The sequence below is a fragment of the Ictidomys tridecemlineatus genome, chromosome 1, assembly GCF_052094955.1.
Source record: "Ictidomys tridecemlineatus isolate mIctTri1 chromosome 1, mIctTri1.hap1, whole genome shotgun sequence".
In the NCBI taxonomy this organism is placed as follows: domain Eukaryota; kingdom Metazoa; phylum Chordata; class Mammalia; order Rodentia; family Sciuridae; genus Ictidomys; species Ictidomys tridecemlineatus.
The window spans coordinates 242,734,133-242,750,664 of NC_135477.1; the positions used below are offsets into that span (position 1 = coordinate 242,734,133).

The window sequence follows — 16,532 nt, forward strand, 5'->3', positions numbered from 1 at the left end:
GGCTGGCCTTGAATTTGTGATCCTCCTGTCTCAGCCTCTCAGTCATCAGGATTATAGGCATGCACCACTGCACCTGGCTCATCTTTTATTCTTTATAAATTATTTAGTCTTGGGTATTCAGTTTGAGTGACAGAAAACAGGCAAAGACACTTTAACACTAAGGCATCCCCTGAAAGTGGGAGATTAACTAGGAATATGTCATAGGAATTTATCTAAAAGACTAAAACTCTTAGCCCTTTTTTTCCAGGAGTGGATATCTGGCACTCTGAGGAACATCTTGAAGATGAAAAGTTCACTAGAAGTACATTCTAATGAACTTTAGAAACCAAGAATCAAAGTTCATTATATGGAAAGAATGATGGCTCAAAAAGTTGATTGGGAAGCAAATTGTGAAGGCTCTGGAATGCCATGGTGTTGGAGTCTGGACTTTGTTCCATGAGCAGTGGAGAGCTCCCAAAGGCTTGAAGGGATAAGAGACACGATGGTATTTATGAGTTAAGTAATTGGCTTTGGTATTAGGGTGGAGGATGGATTGGGAAGGATACCAGTGAGGAGGTAGCTTAAATAGTTTAGGAAAGATGATGGCCCAAATTGAGGCAGTTTTGGTATAAGTGGGTGATATTAGAAAAGTCATGTTAAAGAAGGTATTTACAAAACTTAGTTAAAGGAAGAACAAAAGAATATCTTGAAGGAAAAAATGATCTGAATTATGAATCTGAGATAAAAAATCATGCTATTAATAAAGAAGGGATCCATTGGAGGAGAAAGACTTAGTAGGTCTTGTGTGAAATCTGTTGAGTTTGAAATATTCATGTGAGCCAGGTGTGGTGGCTCCAGTGCCTGTAATTCCAGGGACTAAGGAGGCTGAGGCAGGAAGATTGTAAGTTCAAGGTCAACCTGAGAAAATTAGCAAGATATTGCCTAAGACGAAAAAAAAAAAAAAAAAGGACTGGGAATGTAGCTCAAGCTTAATATGTTCAATCCCCAATACCAAAATAAACAAGGAAACACATAAATAGATAAAAACTGAAATGTTCTTATGACATTCAAATGCAAATGTCCAAAGAGCTATAATTTTGAGGTTGGAGTTCAGAAAAAAAGATTGGGATTGAAGATAAATATTTGAAAAATCAACATAATTAAAGTAGATGAGATGTCAGAAGTGGATAAGTTGCTCATAAGGAAAGTATAGCATGGAAGAAGAGACAGACCAGGGCAGACTGTCATAGTTGAGGGGTTGCCAGGAAAGAGCTGGGAAAGAGCCATCTGAGGTAGAAGGTCCACAGTACAGACACCAGGGGAGTATATTACTCAAGAAGGAGCCATTGTTTAGAGAAAAAAAAAAACTTTCAAAGGAAACATGTTTTGGGCATAAAGAAGTCACCAGTGGCCTTCAGAGACGGCAGTTTCCAAGGACTGAGAGGCAGGAATGAGATCCTAGTGGTTGGGGCGTGGATGGGAGGCAAATAAGTATCAATGGTGCCTAAAACTTGTCCTTGGGAAAAATTTTATAGTGAAGGGAAGAAGAGAAATGCAGCTTGAATTTCTTTTTCATGTGGTTTATCAATTTGTAAAGAACTACTGTATCCCCGGCTCACTTGATTCCCAGCACAACTCCAGGAGGTATCGAGGGCAAGTGTTGATACACTTGGGCACAAACTGAAGTTAAGAAGAAATTTGAAGGCTTAATCAAGTTCACTTATAGCAAATCAAGAACTAAATATGGAACTCTAGACCTTTCCATAGTGTCCAGACTGAATGTTTCTGAGGTGTTGGCGCCATTTGGATATAGGAGGACAATAGAGAGCTACTGGGAGGTTTTGTGCTAAGGGGATGCTATGTTTAAGTCACTGTCTGATGGAAACAAATCTGGTAGTGATATGTGGGATGTGTTAGTCGAACAGACATTTCAGTGGCGTAGACAGGATGTGGCTTCAAATCAGGACACGGCTTTAAATAAATATCCAATCACAGGCTGAGAAAGTTATGTCCCTTTCAGTTCTCCAGAACCTCTTCTGTGTATGTTGAGGAGAAGGTCTCAGTTTGCCAATATGTTTCTAACACCTCTCAAATACTCTCCAACATCACTCTTGAACAAAATTCTCTTCAGGCTGAGAACATTTGCAGACATCTATGTCTCACCAGAGAGAACTGGATTGCATTGCTTATTGTTCACTGTATTTTTCTGTCTACTTTCTCCTTATGACCAGAAATGTTGATTTCTGATTAATTATAATTAAGTGTATCCAAACGAAATGTTAAATTAATAAAAACCACTGTCAATTCTAAGACAAGCAGCACGCACACATAGGGGATCATGAATGCATATTCTAAATGAATGCATGTCTAAAGTTTGTGCCCAACTATATCATTAATGCATGTCTAAAGTTTGAGAAATTCTGGACTTGGAAACTTTTTCAGTAAGAGTAATGAAGGTTTAGACCAGATTGGGATCATGGAAGTGGGAATAGAGAAGAAGAAAAGAAAGCTCTGAAAATTCCTTCTCCTATTTCTTTTCTTTTTTTTTTTTCTTTTTAAATTCAGGTCAGGGCTGGGGATGTGGCTCAAGTGGTAGCACGCTCTCCTGGCATGCATTTGATCTGGGTTCGATCCTTAGCACCACATACAAAAAAACCAAAAGATGTTGTGTCCGCCAATAATTAAAAAATAAATATGAAAAAATTCTCTCTCTCTGTCTCTCTCTCTCTATCTCTCTCTCTCTTTAAAAAAATTCAGGTCACATTTCTTTTTAAAAAATATTTTAAGCTATAGATGGACACAACATCTTTATTTATTTATTTTTTTTTTATGTGGTGCTGGGAATTGAACCTAGTGCTTCACACATGCTAGGCAAGTGCTCTACCACTGAACTACAATCCCAGCCCACCTTCTCCCATTTATTAGAATGCTTTTAGCTGCAATAATGGAAAACTTAAAAGGACTCATGCAATACTATGAATTTATTCTTTCATATATCAAGAAGACCTGTGGTAGGGTGGCTCCAGGATTGGTTATCAGAGCTTCATTAGCATCAGTAAATGCTCAGCTTCCATTTATCTTCCAACCTCAGCAATCAGGCTTTTCCTATTGGCTCCAAGGCAAATAATGTGGTTCCAGGAATCCCATTTCAACATAAGGTGTTTTCAGTGCAACAAGAAGACATCTCTTCTTGAGCTGAAGAGTAAAGCAGAGAAGCCTTTCCCTGAAGGCACCTCCACCAAAAGATTTTCCTTCAGGATTCATTGGCCAAAAAAGTACCACATATTCATTCCAAAACTAATTAATGCAAAGGAAAATCAAATGGCTGTAGAATAAATATGAGTGATTCTCTACGCTAAAGACAGAGATCCTTTTCTCTAATGATTGAATTCTCAATAATAGGAGCTCTGTTAATAAATATGGCCAGGAGGCAATCAGATGTCTTTTACAACCACTGAGGGAGCTGCAGGTTTACTCCCAATGCCAGTGGTTTTGAAATTCCTCAGATTCACTCTTGCATAGAAGTGGGAAGTTCCTAAGGCTTGAGTTTTTTTTATTTCTAAAACTTCTACTTTGCTCTTCTCTCCATGTGTTGGATTAAGGCGGAACGAAATACTTCCACTGCAAAGTCAACTTCTGGCTTAGTGATGCACATTGGGGGTGCGATGCGGAAGGTCTGGGAAGACAGGAAAATAGAGCAACAAATCATCAGAGAACCAAATGGCTTTGAGGAAAATGCACTAAACTAAGACTCCCACATTGTTTTTATGACATTTCTTACATTTCTCTCATATCTCCTTCTCTTTGTTCCAGAACCATCTCCAAATGTTTTTCTTTTTGTCATCTGTTCACTTCCTTGTCTGTCTACCACCTTTCCTGAAATCTTGAGTGCCTCTCTACACTCAATTACTGCCATCACCAAGGTGACCTCCCTCTATGCTTATAGAACCCAACCAGTTAGCTTCATTTTTCTGATGGACCAAACTCTCAGAACTGTTATCTCTATTTCTCTGCATCCACTCACACCAAAAACCAATGTCATGAGCCTTCTTTTCACCAGAATAACCCAATTTCGGATTCCCATTTATACCTACCTACCCTTTTCACCCCAAGCCCCAGTCTCCTCATCCCTTCATTATCTTCAGGTCTTTCTCCCCACTCAGATCTCTTCCTTTCATTCCTACCAGCCTGGAGCACACAGTTGACTGAAGTATGCTCTCACCTGCCCTTTCAGTTTGCTTGCATTTCCACCTTTATGCCGCTAATACCCACGTGGCCCAGTCTCAGCCTGATTAAAGCTATAACTGAACTGCTTTCCTCCAACTCACATGACTGGGAAGTGTTAAGGAAGTCACAGAGCATGCCTGATGACACCACCAGATATCCAGGGTCTCCAGTGTCTCCCCATCCCTGGGATTTTTATTGACCTCCGCCAATTTTCTCTCTCATTCTAGACCTCCAATATCCTTAATTTTCTTTCTCCACTCCCATGCTTTTCATTCTATTTTATAGGCAACCATGCCTCATAATTCTTGGAGAAAATTGAAGCTGCCAAGCAAGACCTTTCTATAAACTTGTTTGCTCTGATATCCATCTATATCCTTTTCCAAAGGTTCAGAGAAGGAGATGTCCTTACTGTTTGACTCCAAATCATCTGTCTGTGTCCTTGACCTTGGACACTCCCATCACTACCACTCCAGAAAACACCCCTGGGTTCTCTTGCATCTACCATTTCTTTTCAACTTCTCTTCAACTTTCCCTCAGCTTCTAAACTAGTAGGCTTAAAGCTCTCTCTCACAATCCAAATCCAAATCACAACAAATAACCATCAGAGGTGATTCCTGGTCCCCTCTAGCTACAATACAGGTATTGTCCTCCTCCTTTTATTCAAACATATTAGAAAGATGGGTTGATGCCTATTGGGCATTAGTTTTCACTTCACATCCCAATTCCAATCCCATCCACATCCCAGTCCATGTTAGTTTGGTTTCTGTTCCTGTAACTTTCTGACATCACTAGACTAAAATCAACTGGAGAATCCACTGGGCATTTCTTGCTCATATCCTTCCTGTCCACTTCATGTTTTGGACCTTCCTTTTTTCCTGAACCTCTCTACTCTCTTGCTTCTACTCTCTTCTAACCTTCTTCATGCTGTCTGCCCCTTTCTGTCTCCGTCTGGGCACCTTTCCCTTTTGCCATCAAATGGTGGTTTTACCACCCCTCACTGTGCCTATCACCTAGACACTGGCTTCCTGTGTGACGTCCTGATCCTCTCTCACCACTTAGATGCTGAAATTCTCAGCTGAGGTCTTCATTTTAGCCCTGCAGACTTGTCTATAGCCAGATGTTCACAAGCTACTGCAAATGGAGCACGTTCAAGGATTAATTCATTCAGGTCCACCTGAACCAAGTCAGAATTCCAAAATTATCCTTCGAATGTCTCCTCTGTCCTTTCAACCACTGCTCAAGTTCAAACAGCATCCTCAGCCACACCCCCTGTACTCTACACTCCCTGAGTCCAGTTTTGTCACCTTAGGTTTATTTCTATCAGAGGAGAGATTCAGAAGTCAGACTGCCAGGCTCTGAATCTTCATTCTTCCACTTACTAGCTATGTGACGTGGACAATTAACCTCTCCATGCCTCTTTTTATTTATCTGTTCAATAAGGATAATTAGTATTATTTCCTAGGCTTTTTGAGGTCATTTCATGAGTTCATACAGGGAAAATGTTCAAAACAGCCCCTGGTCATTGGTAAACAGTCTGCTAGTCCAAAAGGCTGACCATTGTCCTCCTCTAAACACTTCTTTTTATATCTGAAGTTGAGTTTACCAGATTGCATTGTAATTTTCTGCTTATATGTTTTTCTCTTCTATCAACTTCATGAAGGAGGGACCAGCCTTACTTGTCATTGTATCTTCAGTTTTCAGCATATCACCTGCTGCTTAGTGCTTAATAAATGTTGGTCAAATAATGAAGGAATAGCTAAGTAAGTGAACAATTGTTTCATGTCTTTATAACTCACCTAGCTGAGGATTTTAATAATTAAGTTTTGTTATTTAATTTATACAAAACAAATATTTAGAGTTTATTTAGAGGTCTTGACTGATAGCTCGAATTTTCTCTGGAAAGTATGAGGCAAGAAATGGATATGTCAGTAGGAGGCAGGAATGGACCAGGGAAACTGGCAGAAATGAGAAATGTTTGAAATTGTCAGAGACACTGAGCTCCAATTAGATAGGAGCAAGAAGTTCTGGTGTCCTATTGTGCAATTGGTCAACTATAGACAATAATTCATTGCACATTTTAAAAAGCTACAAGAAAGAATTTTGAATATTCTCACCACAAAGAAATGATAAATGGGACTGGGGATATAGCTCAGTTGGTAGAGTACTTGTCTCACATGCACAAGGTCCTGGGTTCAATCCCCAGCACCACACACACACAAAAGATAAATGAGGTGATATGTATGTTTACCTTGTTTGGACATTACACAATGTATATAGATACTGAAACATCAGATAGTACCCCACAAATAAGTATAATTATTATGTGTCATATTTTTTTTTAATGGGCAAGAAAGATGATAGAGCGCAAGAACAAATTAGGGGAGCGACATTACTCTTACTCTTAAATCTTTGCCCTGGTGGCCATCCCTGGTGTGGGACCTGCTGGTGTGAGGGATTTAGGGACAGATCATGTAGCTCACAGCAGCAGTACCTCAGTGAGCAGCTCAGGGGCAGGTCCTGACTGTGAAGCCGGGATTTGGCTTTTCCAGGAAGGGAGCAGGGAGAGAGCTCCATCTCTGATTTTCCCAGCCAGAGTTTGAGGGCACTGGCCGTATCTGGTCTTGAGTACCACACTAGGGACCATGCCCAGTAGGTCCCCCACCTCTTCTGCAGGGATCAGTTGGGACTTTCAAGGCTGTTAGGCGGCTCCCTGCCACAATGGTCACTTGCTTTGTGAGCAAGTTCATAAAGTCAGAACTCAGGGCTGAGTCAATGATGGCTAGGATTCCTTTAACAGGAGTTAAAACTAACTCATAAGTGAGACAAGGTGTATATTGCATGACTGTTAGGTCTCTACCATTCTCCATACCGTTAATTAGGTGAGCTGGCTGTACATCTTAAGCTTGCCAGTATCTTCTTCCTGCAGAACCATGATAACCAAACCATTTCACTACAGCGCCCTCTCGTGGCCACAAGGAGGATAACTGCCCCTTTTGAGAATGCCTGAGCAGTCCCCTTAGAGACTACAGTCCTGAAGAAAAGCCACCTGCATTGGCATCTCAGGGATATACCTACCTAAAAGGACAGTTAAACATCAGCCTTTCTCTTACCTGAGAAAAAATGCCGCCTCTTCCCACTATGAGACCCATGTTTTTGCAGTCCTCATGGATTTGACTTACTTCTTGAGGAGGAAGGGGCTGGCGGCTCATCTGTGAATACATTTTAAAAATGTTCCCTAATTGGTGTTTGCACGGTTAGAAGAACCATTTCCCAAGAGGGAGAAAACAAAACAAAAGGAAAGCAATGAATGAGCCTGTAATTAAATAAAGCTGTTAATTCGCTGAACCAGATTTTTGGAGGGTGTTATTAAAAATATTTGTCTTTATTCCACTTCATCCCCAATTCCCAAGAACCAGATGAAATTCCATACAGATAGCCAGTGAATCTTGGCTCTGCTAATGGCTACCTTGGGAGTTTGGTTCCTCAATAACTGAATTTGGAGTCTGTTTTATTTATGTTGAAATCCTTCTCAACTCTTCCCTGTGTTCTGCCCATGCAAAGGGCGCATTTCAAAGTCCAGGAAATGGCTCAATAGTTGCACAAGGGCACCCGCAGCCCAAGTGTTCCCTGGGTCCTGGCATGGCCAAGAAGCAGGGGTGGGGCCATTGTGTCCTCATCTTTCCAGCTGCTTGTGGAATTTGCTTCTCCCCACCCCCACCCACAAGACTTCATCTTCAGCTGGAGGAAAGGTACACCCTTCAGGGCCCCAGAGGCTGTGTCAGATATCTAGGTAACTGATGTTGTTGCTCCCCTGGGTGGGGCTCAACGTGTCAATTCCCGTTGGTGACAGCAAGCTTCAGCTTGCAGTGTTTCTCTATGACTCCTGACTGCTTCATCTGGGAGCATAAATATCTCCCTCTAATTATGTTTTATTTTTAAGTCTGATTTTATGTCTCTTACATAAAAGCCTATCACAGTACAAATACTTGGGATTCACCTTAGGCCAAATCAGAATATTTGGGCTGGGCTTAGGATTTGCATTTAACGGATGCTGCTCAGATGGCTGGGCAAGGATCTGCTCCATTCCTCCTCCATTGATGCCCTGGCTGTCTGGTTTTAGGTACATAAAACATGATCCTTGCTCCTGACAGCCTTGCAGGCAGAGAAGGGCTCCGTTCACTTCCATGGTCAGTTTTATCATTCTCAGCACTTCCTATCTGCCCTCCTATGTGCTTTGGTGTCTATTTTCTTCTTCCCACTGCCTCTTGATTCAGCCCTTTCTGAAAATTCTCTATTCCTTGCAAGGTATCTGTATCTTTTTTTTTTTTCATTTTTTAAGTTGTAGATGGACTCAATATCTTTATTCATTTATTTTTATGTGGTGCTGAGGATCAAACCCAGTGCCCTACTCATTTGTGGCAAGTGCTCTACCACTGAGCTATAGCCCCAGCTCAGGGGTCTGTATCTTACTATGCAATGTGTCTGACTTCCAAAGGCCCCTTTTGTTTGCATATTTTAAAATTTGTCTTAAAGTTTTATGAAAAGAAAAATAACATTCCAACTTTCAGATTATGGGTAATGGAGTATCTGGGATGGGAGAAAAGACTAAGATCTTCTCTTCGAACTCCAAATTTCACCATGCATTCTTGCTTGCCCCTGAGGTTTTCATTTATTGGAGAGAGAAGACTAAGATAATTGAGTGTTAAATTGTGAGAATTGGAGAAAAGTTAAGTGAGATTTGAAAGAACAGAGATCAGAGGGGCCAGCATTATTGGAAAGGCTTGGGTTGGTGGAGGCCTTGCTCAACTTTATGGATCTGTAAGATGGAGTTTGTCTGGCCTCACCCCAACATTGGTTCGGACCAGACCTCCTTATTTCCTTTCCATCTTACCCCACCCCAACCTCAACAGCTATGACTAATAGAATATCTTGTCTGCATTCCACAAGGACAGGCAGGGCCAGAAACTCCAAGTGACAGGGCAGCCTGCTCAGGCCTTCATGTTCATGCTTGTGTCTCAATTGCTTGAAAACAAAGTAGGCACATAAGTAATTCAACTTCTTGTTGAATGCAGAATGTAGCTTTAGACATCCGTTTTTATCTCTTTGGGTTTTTACTTTTTGTTTTTGACAAATCTGTACTGAAACAATTATAAGAATAAAACATGATTATTGAAAAAAATTCCAATGGTAAAAGTGCAGGAAGCAATACTGAAAATTTTCCTCTCCCTCTGTTCTATGCCTAAGGATATCTCGTATTGATAATCTGATGTGAACTAGGCACTTTTACTTTGCACGAAAATGCATTTATATGCATATTTAAGAATAAGTTATAATGTTGTTCTGTGGTCAGGCATGGTAGTACATGCCTGTAATGCCAGTGACTCAGAAGATTGAAGCAAGAGGATTCAAGTTTGAGGCCAGCCAGGACAACTTAGTGAGACTGTTTCAAAATAATAAATGAAAGAAGGTCTGGGGATAGAGCTCAGTGGAAGAGTGCCCCTGGGTTCAATACCCAGAACTGAAAAAAAAATTATGCAATTTTCTTTTAATAATTACAATATATTTTGGACATCTTTCCATGTAAGTATATTTGGACATAGTCTTAAAACTTACCTAGTATTTCACTGTTTGCCAGTGATATGTCCAATCTCCTACTATTGGGCATTTAGGTTGTTTCTAATTTTTCATGATTGTAAACAATGCAGCAAACATCCCTATTCAAATACATCTTTATATATTTTTGTATTTTTTAGGACACATTTTTGGAAGTAGAACTGCAAGACCAAACGTCTAAACATTTAAAATTTTGATAGTTACAAACAAATTGCTGTCCAAAGAACTGCGCCAATTTACATTCTAACCAAGTATATGAGAGGTGGGAATGTCATCCTAGATTATGCTGGCTAGCACTACAGCAGAGTTATAATTACATGAATGTGGTATGAGGCGTTGCAGGAGGCTAAAATCAATCCACAAAGCACCTACCACATGTTTTGTTTCATGGCCGCAAAATTATTAAAGAAAATAAGATATTTAAACAATAAAAACTAAGTTCATACATGGTTTATGCCATGGATTGAATGTTTCTGCCACCAAACCCCAGTTCATATGTTGAAACCTAATTCCCAGTGTAATAGTATTAGCAGATGGGCCTTCAGGAGGTGATTAGGTCATGAGGGTGGTACCCTTATGAGTGAAATTAGTTCCCTTATGAAAGGTCAAGAGAGTTCCCTTGCCCCTTCTTCCATGTGAGGTTTCAGAAAGAAGATGGCCCTCTATGAACCAAGAAGTGAACCATAACCTAATATTGATCTGCTGTCACCTTTATCTTGGACTTTTCAGCCTCTAGGACTTTGAAAAATAAATTTTTGTTGTCCATAAGACACTCAGTTTATGGAACACTGTCAGAGCTGTCCAAGATGGTGCAGACGGTCTTTCCAAAGGAGCTCCTTTGTCAGGGAGTACTTGAGGAATTCCCTGAAGGATGGAGCCAATAGATGAGGGAGAAGAAAAAGGAAACGTTAGGGAGGAAGTGTGATATGAAACTGGAGCTTGTAGAATACCAGGACTTCCACGGTAGAGGCAGAGAGGAGAGGGACATTTGTGTGTAGGATAGTGAATGGCATTCAGGGGACAGAGAGTAGAACTAGGGAAAGGAGGAGCTGGGATTCTAATCTGGGTGCAGCCCGTGCTTAAAACTGATATATGGCAGAGGGAGGAGAAAAAGATTTCATTCTAAAGACACTGTTTAGGGACTGGTTTCATTTTTCCCACAAAAGGGTTTGAACATATTTCCACATCAAAACATATATCTATGCCATTGGTATTAGGGATGTGCCACAATGTATCTCTTTTGTATCAGTGGCCATTTGAGAAGATTCTGATATTTTACTGTGAAAGTTCTCATGAACATCTTTGTTCATGTGACTAAGAGCACACAGAAATTGGGTTTAGCATAATGACACACCTCTTATTCTGTTGGGTTTACCTCTCTGGAGTCTAGACTTGAATTTAGATATCTTGCATGGAGTTCATGAGGTGAGAACTAGGGTGGACTCAAAACAATCTGGTACTAGGTGACCAGCTGAAGATAATAAGTACGATGTGGCTCATGAACCAGAGGGCTCTGCCTCAGGTTACTTTATTTCAACTCTATTTAACTATCCCAGCTTTCTACTGACTATTAATGAAGAGTCTTATGTCTATGGTGTGACCTGAATATTATAAGAACTGAGAATCAGTACTTCTAAAGTAGAAGGGTATGGTTAAGACCAAATAACAAGGAATCAGTTGCCCACTTTCTATCTTGTGGACAAAAGTTAGGGCTGTGAGATTGTTCTGGGAACCCCTGGCCCTGTCAAGATTTCCCCTCTCTTCTCTCCGTACAGCATCCCATTCTTGTTTTAGGGAGAAAAGTCACAATTTCCTAGTGGCATGGACTCTCGTGTCGACGAGATCTGCATGATCTGCTAGCATTTTGTTCATAGTCAATACTACCTCCCTATCTCTGAAGGGCTTCACTGAGTCGTGCTATCTATGCCACCCTCTCCTTCTCCCAAGAGTGAAAAAAGAGTGTGTTTTTAGCTGGTGCTTTCTACCTCCTGCTGGCGCTGAGTAGCCGCCAGATCAGAACTTACCTTGTCCTGCACCATTTCTATCCCTATCATGAGGCCCTTGCCCCGGACATCTCCAACAATGTCAAACTCATCCCGCAGCTTAGCAAGCTTCAGTAACATGTAGGTACCAACTTCTTGACAGTTTTCTTGTAGTTTTTCTTCTTCAATCACCTGTTGAGAAAAAGCCCCAAATGAGCTTATGTGGCCAAAGTTTCAAGATTGACTGAGAAGCACAGAGAGATAAATGTCTATGACCCTCTTACAGTAACCAGACACACCAAACCCAGAATGTCCAGTGTGGACACACCGTGGATAACACAAAGAGATTTGCAGTAAGCAATTAAAAGGTCTCCGTGAAAAGGATGCTTCTCCCAAACACTCCCACTTTCAGGGGTGAGTAAGAAAATTTTAGGAGAGAATATAAGGTATGTGTCAGTGTGTCAGTAACATAGATTCCATAATCCAGAATTTCATTATGTCCAGGCTTTGCTGAACTAGGGTGCAGTGATAAAAAATATAAATGTTCTGTGGAAAGAAATATCACAGGTGCTTTCTCTGCTGAGGGTGAGGGACCTTTGTCCTGCATCCTTCAGCCTGACCCAAGCTCTCATAGCCTAAGTGCCCCACCTTGGATCCTGCCTTCTTTAGCTGAGCTGAACCCTGTGTTTGCCCAGAGCCAGGGCATGAAGATATCAAAATATGTTCAACTAAGTTCTACTCATAGCAGACACCTATGATTCTTGACAAGACACATGAAATGTACTACTTCTATATTTAGATGATAGTAATTGCATTATTCCAGGCAAATCTTGACATTTTTAAGACCTATTGGTTCACTTAAACCCTCTCTGCTTTCTAAATTGGTTGAGATGACACAGCACTTAAAAAACCAAAAAGAGTTAGCAGTGTATACAAAATAAAATAAATGACACATTTCTACCCACATTTTTTTATCTTATAACTTAATCATCTTTGAAGATAAATCTTTAGTTAGCAAAATAGTTTTAACTTACTTATTTTTATTTCAAAGTACTTTTAAATTCAATTTTTCAAATAGGCAAATCATATTCATGTTTCAAAAATTTTAGAGTGTAAATGGGTAGATGGTAGAATGAATCCTGTTGACCCCTCACCCCAGCCAGTTTCCATTCCTACAAATTTATGAACTTCTTAGACATTTCTATACATTATACTTATTTAAGCAAATGATATTATGTATTCTTGAAAGGACTTTTTCCTAACCCGAAGTAGAACTTAAAAAAGGGGGGAGGCAGAGTAATAATTGGAAACCTAGCTGAAGTTGATGGATATTTAATTAGCTCTTCACTTCATGCGACATGAGAGTTCTGACATTGGGTGGTTTGCAAGTAGATATTCTGTGAAATGCGCAGTGTTGATGTGAGTGCTGGAACAAACCTCGAGCACAGCAGATCCAATGGCACAGGCCAAGGGGTTCCCTCCAAAGGTGTTGAAGTGAAGCAGGCGTTTAGCCAAAGATCTGGCAATTTCTAGGGGTAGAAAATAAAAAGTGGATAGAGTGACACATTCTTACCTGTCACCTCCCGGCACACCACTGTGGTTATGTTTACTTAGGAAATGGCCTCAGGGCTCATTCGTCCATCACTCACTGATAGGATGTTATGGACCCTAACCTAACCTCAACTGTGACTGTTTGGAGATTGTGCCTTTGAGAAGGCACCTGTTGTAAAGGCTCTGTGAAGATATAACAAGAAGGTGGCCAATTGCACGCCAGGGAGAGAAGTCCCAGCACAAACCAACCCTGTTGGCACTTTGACCTTGGACTTCTAGTCTTCAAATCTGTGAGAAAATCAGTGTCTGCTGTTTAAGAGACCCAGTGTGGCATTTTGTCTTGTCAGCTTGAGCTAATACAGGGGGCAAAGAGAAAGAGCTTCCTTGCTCAGTGAGAAGTTTAATAACAAAATTTATAATGTGTTGTATGGGTGGGAAAGTACCTTGAAATTTTGGACCTATTGGGAATTTTGTATAGAACCTTAAATTAGCTAAACCTGTTTTTTTTCCCCCCTGAGTTCTACTCTTGAGATAAAGTATCAGGAAAAAAAATCTCACATCAAAATCTAGTAACGTGATTCCAATTGTTTCAGAGTTGGTCATATTCATTGTACTTTACCTTCGATGACCATATTTTTGGACATGTACTCATTCAATAAACACAGTGAAATATCACAGGGGCACCTAATTAGTGGTTTACAAATGTGCTTACTATTGGTGGGAAATATGAATACAATGATTTTAAGAGCTTCAATGATCAATGGTTTATAAAAAATGACACATAGCAAAGCCTAGTTCCATGGAATATGTATTCTAACATTCCTTTCATGGAATGTTTCTGGGTAAGTGAGATTTTACTTGTACTTGGCTGTTTTGTTCATTGGACATTTGAATGGAGAAATCTGTCTCTCCAACCTTGAATCACAGGTAATTATATAAGAATCCTTTCGAAGACTATGACTCTTAGAAGTTCCAGAGTTGGGTTTGTTTTGATTTTGCAGCACATTTTCCTATCCTTTATCAGTGTGGTGGGACCCTGCATTCAATTGTGGGGAAGGGAGAATTAGTCTTCCCTAAATCAAAAGGGCTGGCTTTTTCCCATCTGCCCCACAGTCTGGCAGACAGACTGTTTCTCTTTCATTTGCTTGTTAAATGCATCATGTAGTTCCTGTGACGGCCTCCAATCCACATAAGTTTCCACCTGTATGCTTGATACCATTGCCAATGCAGGAGGGCCAGGAGCAAGAACAAACTTTTGGGGTCCTACCTGGAGTAGTCACAACTGCTGCCATGGGAAAGCCATTCCCAATCCCTTTTGCCATGGTGACAATGTCAGGCATCACATCATGGGTTTGGAAGCCCCAGAAGTGGGAGCCCAACCTTCCAAATCCTGTCTGTACCTGATGAAAACAGATGCAAAATCATTGGAAACCTTTTAAGGATTTTTTTTTAAATCTGAGTCTCTGTTCTTTTTTCCTTTTCTTCTCCCCGCCCTTCTCCCTCCTTCTCTGCCCAGCTCATCCAGTTAATTCAGAAGTTGAACTTCTGTTATCTAGAAATTGCAGTGGTTTGGACTGAAAGTTGACCTTAGTTTTTTTATGTGTCATGTCCTCTCTCTCTGGAAGATTCCTTTCCTGCTTCTTCCTTTTCTGCTAACTTCATGTCTATCAAAACCAGGCTTACTCATTATCTGGTCTAGTAATCTTTTCCTGAGCTCCCACTCCAAGTACATGCCATCAGAACCTCTCACTGTGGACTTTCATCTCCACTGCACAGGTCCAATAGCAGGGACCTTGCCTTATTCCTCCCCTATGCACAATGTCTGGCACAGTGCTTGATACAAAAAAAGACACTTAATATTAGTAGAATGAATGAAGGGGTGGCAGAAATGCTTAATTGAATAAAGCCTGACAAATATCTCCATGAAAATTTCTGACAGGTGAAGGTCAACTTGATCTCTTTCTGACTCCGTCTCTCTGCCTGTCTCCACACATGTACACACGTGAACTTTGTTCAGGTAGGTCCTGGCTTAGTTTACCAGCAGGTTGGAGAAGAGAGGATGAGCACTGCAAGGTGGGGATTAGGTATAGAAGAAGCTCATTCTAATATGCAATTAAAAGAGCAAGTTTCTTTCTCAGGCTCCCTTCTTGTTTTCCCTACTCTCTCCTGGTCGCTGCAACAAAGGCAGATTCCTGAGGTTTTTCTTAGATGATACTAACCAGTGTAGGAGAAGGGCTTACACATAAGGTCAGAAAGATGTGGGCGGAATCCTGAGTCTTTTACTTTGTCGTCATGGGCCTTTGGGAAAGCTGATTAATTGGCCCGAATGAGATACTGCAGTGAAGCCTATACATTTTGTCTTTCTGCCTGTCTTCCTCTTTCACTTTATCTAGGAGCCATAAGTAGATGGGTATAAATGGTGAAACATTAAATTACTTGAACAATGAACAAAATTGTGCAGAGCAGTAAACCATGATTAGTCACTTAAGAAGAATCAATATTAAGACAAAGATGGATCACTCCCAGGAGAATAACCTCAAGTGCCCTCCTGGAAGTGGAGCAGCTGGGTCTATAACAGAGATAAGGTGGGACTCTGAATGTGCAATCTGCCTAAAAGCAGTTAATTTCAAATTTTTTAGGACAGGCCTTAAGGTTACCCTATGTGAGAACAGCATCCAATTATATTCTTGAAAGACATGAAACCATATCTCTTGAAAAATTCTGAAATTCTTATTTTCTTTGAATTCCTCCCACCTTCTCTCTAGTTGGTCCCACCATGGCAGCTTCACTACGTGCTGATTCAGAGGCCAAAGTTCATCCACTTCCCTGATGTATCTAATTTCAAAATGATTGACTTTAGTTTTCTTTTGTGAGTAGCGGGTGAACTTTGTTCAGGTAGGTCCGGGCTTAGTTTAGATTAGAGAAGGGAGGATGAGCATCAGGAGGAGCCTGGCCCAAGCCATGCTAGTACACTAGGGCAGCAGGACTCTGGGGGCATAACAGACACCTGGTACACGTAAAGAACTGGCATTTAAAAAATCTCTGCCAAGGGACAGTGCAACATCAGTTGAATTTTTACTCAAAGAAAACTGTTCATGTACAGATGGTGGAACTGAAACAGGCATGAAACACAAGTTCTCCACCTGTCCTTGGTCGGTCTAGCTAGGTATTAGTGCAATC

The 16,532-nt window shown here is 40.7% G+C and overlaps 1 protein-coding gene across 2 annotated transcripts in view; it reads right to left on the reverse strand.

The window, feature by feature from the left end:
* Positions 1 to 2,942: 2,942 nt before the first annotated feature.
* The window catches only part of Agxt2 (alanine--glyoxylate aminotransferase 2), a 36,071-nt gene continuing 22,481 nt past the window's right edge, over positions 2,943 to 16,532 (reverse strand). For both annotated transcript variants that reach the window (XM_021726607.3, XM_005325641.5), the window contains exons 10-14: positions 14,620 to 14,752; positions 13,239 to 13,330; positions 11,844 to 11,993; positions 7,317 to 7,415; positions 2,943 to 3,655 (exon numbers count right to left, since the gene is read on the reverse strand). In XM_021726607.3, coding sequence (XP_021582282.1) covers positions 3,548 to 3,655; positions 7,317 to 7,415; positions 11,844 to 11,993; positions 13,239 to 13,330; positions 14,620 to 14,752 — 582 coding nt within the window. In that variant the 3' untranslated portion in view covers positions 2,943 to 3,547. The remainder of the gene's footprint in view (positions 3,656 to 7,316; positions 7,416 to 11,843; positions 11,994 to 13,238; positions 13,331 to 14,619; positions 14,753 to 16,532) is intronic.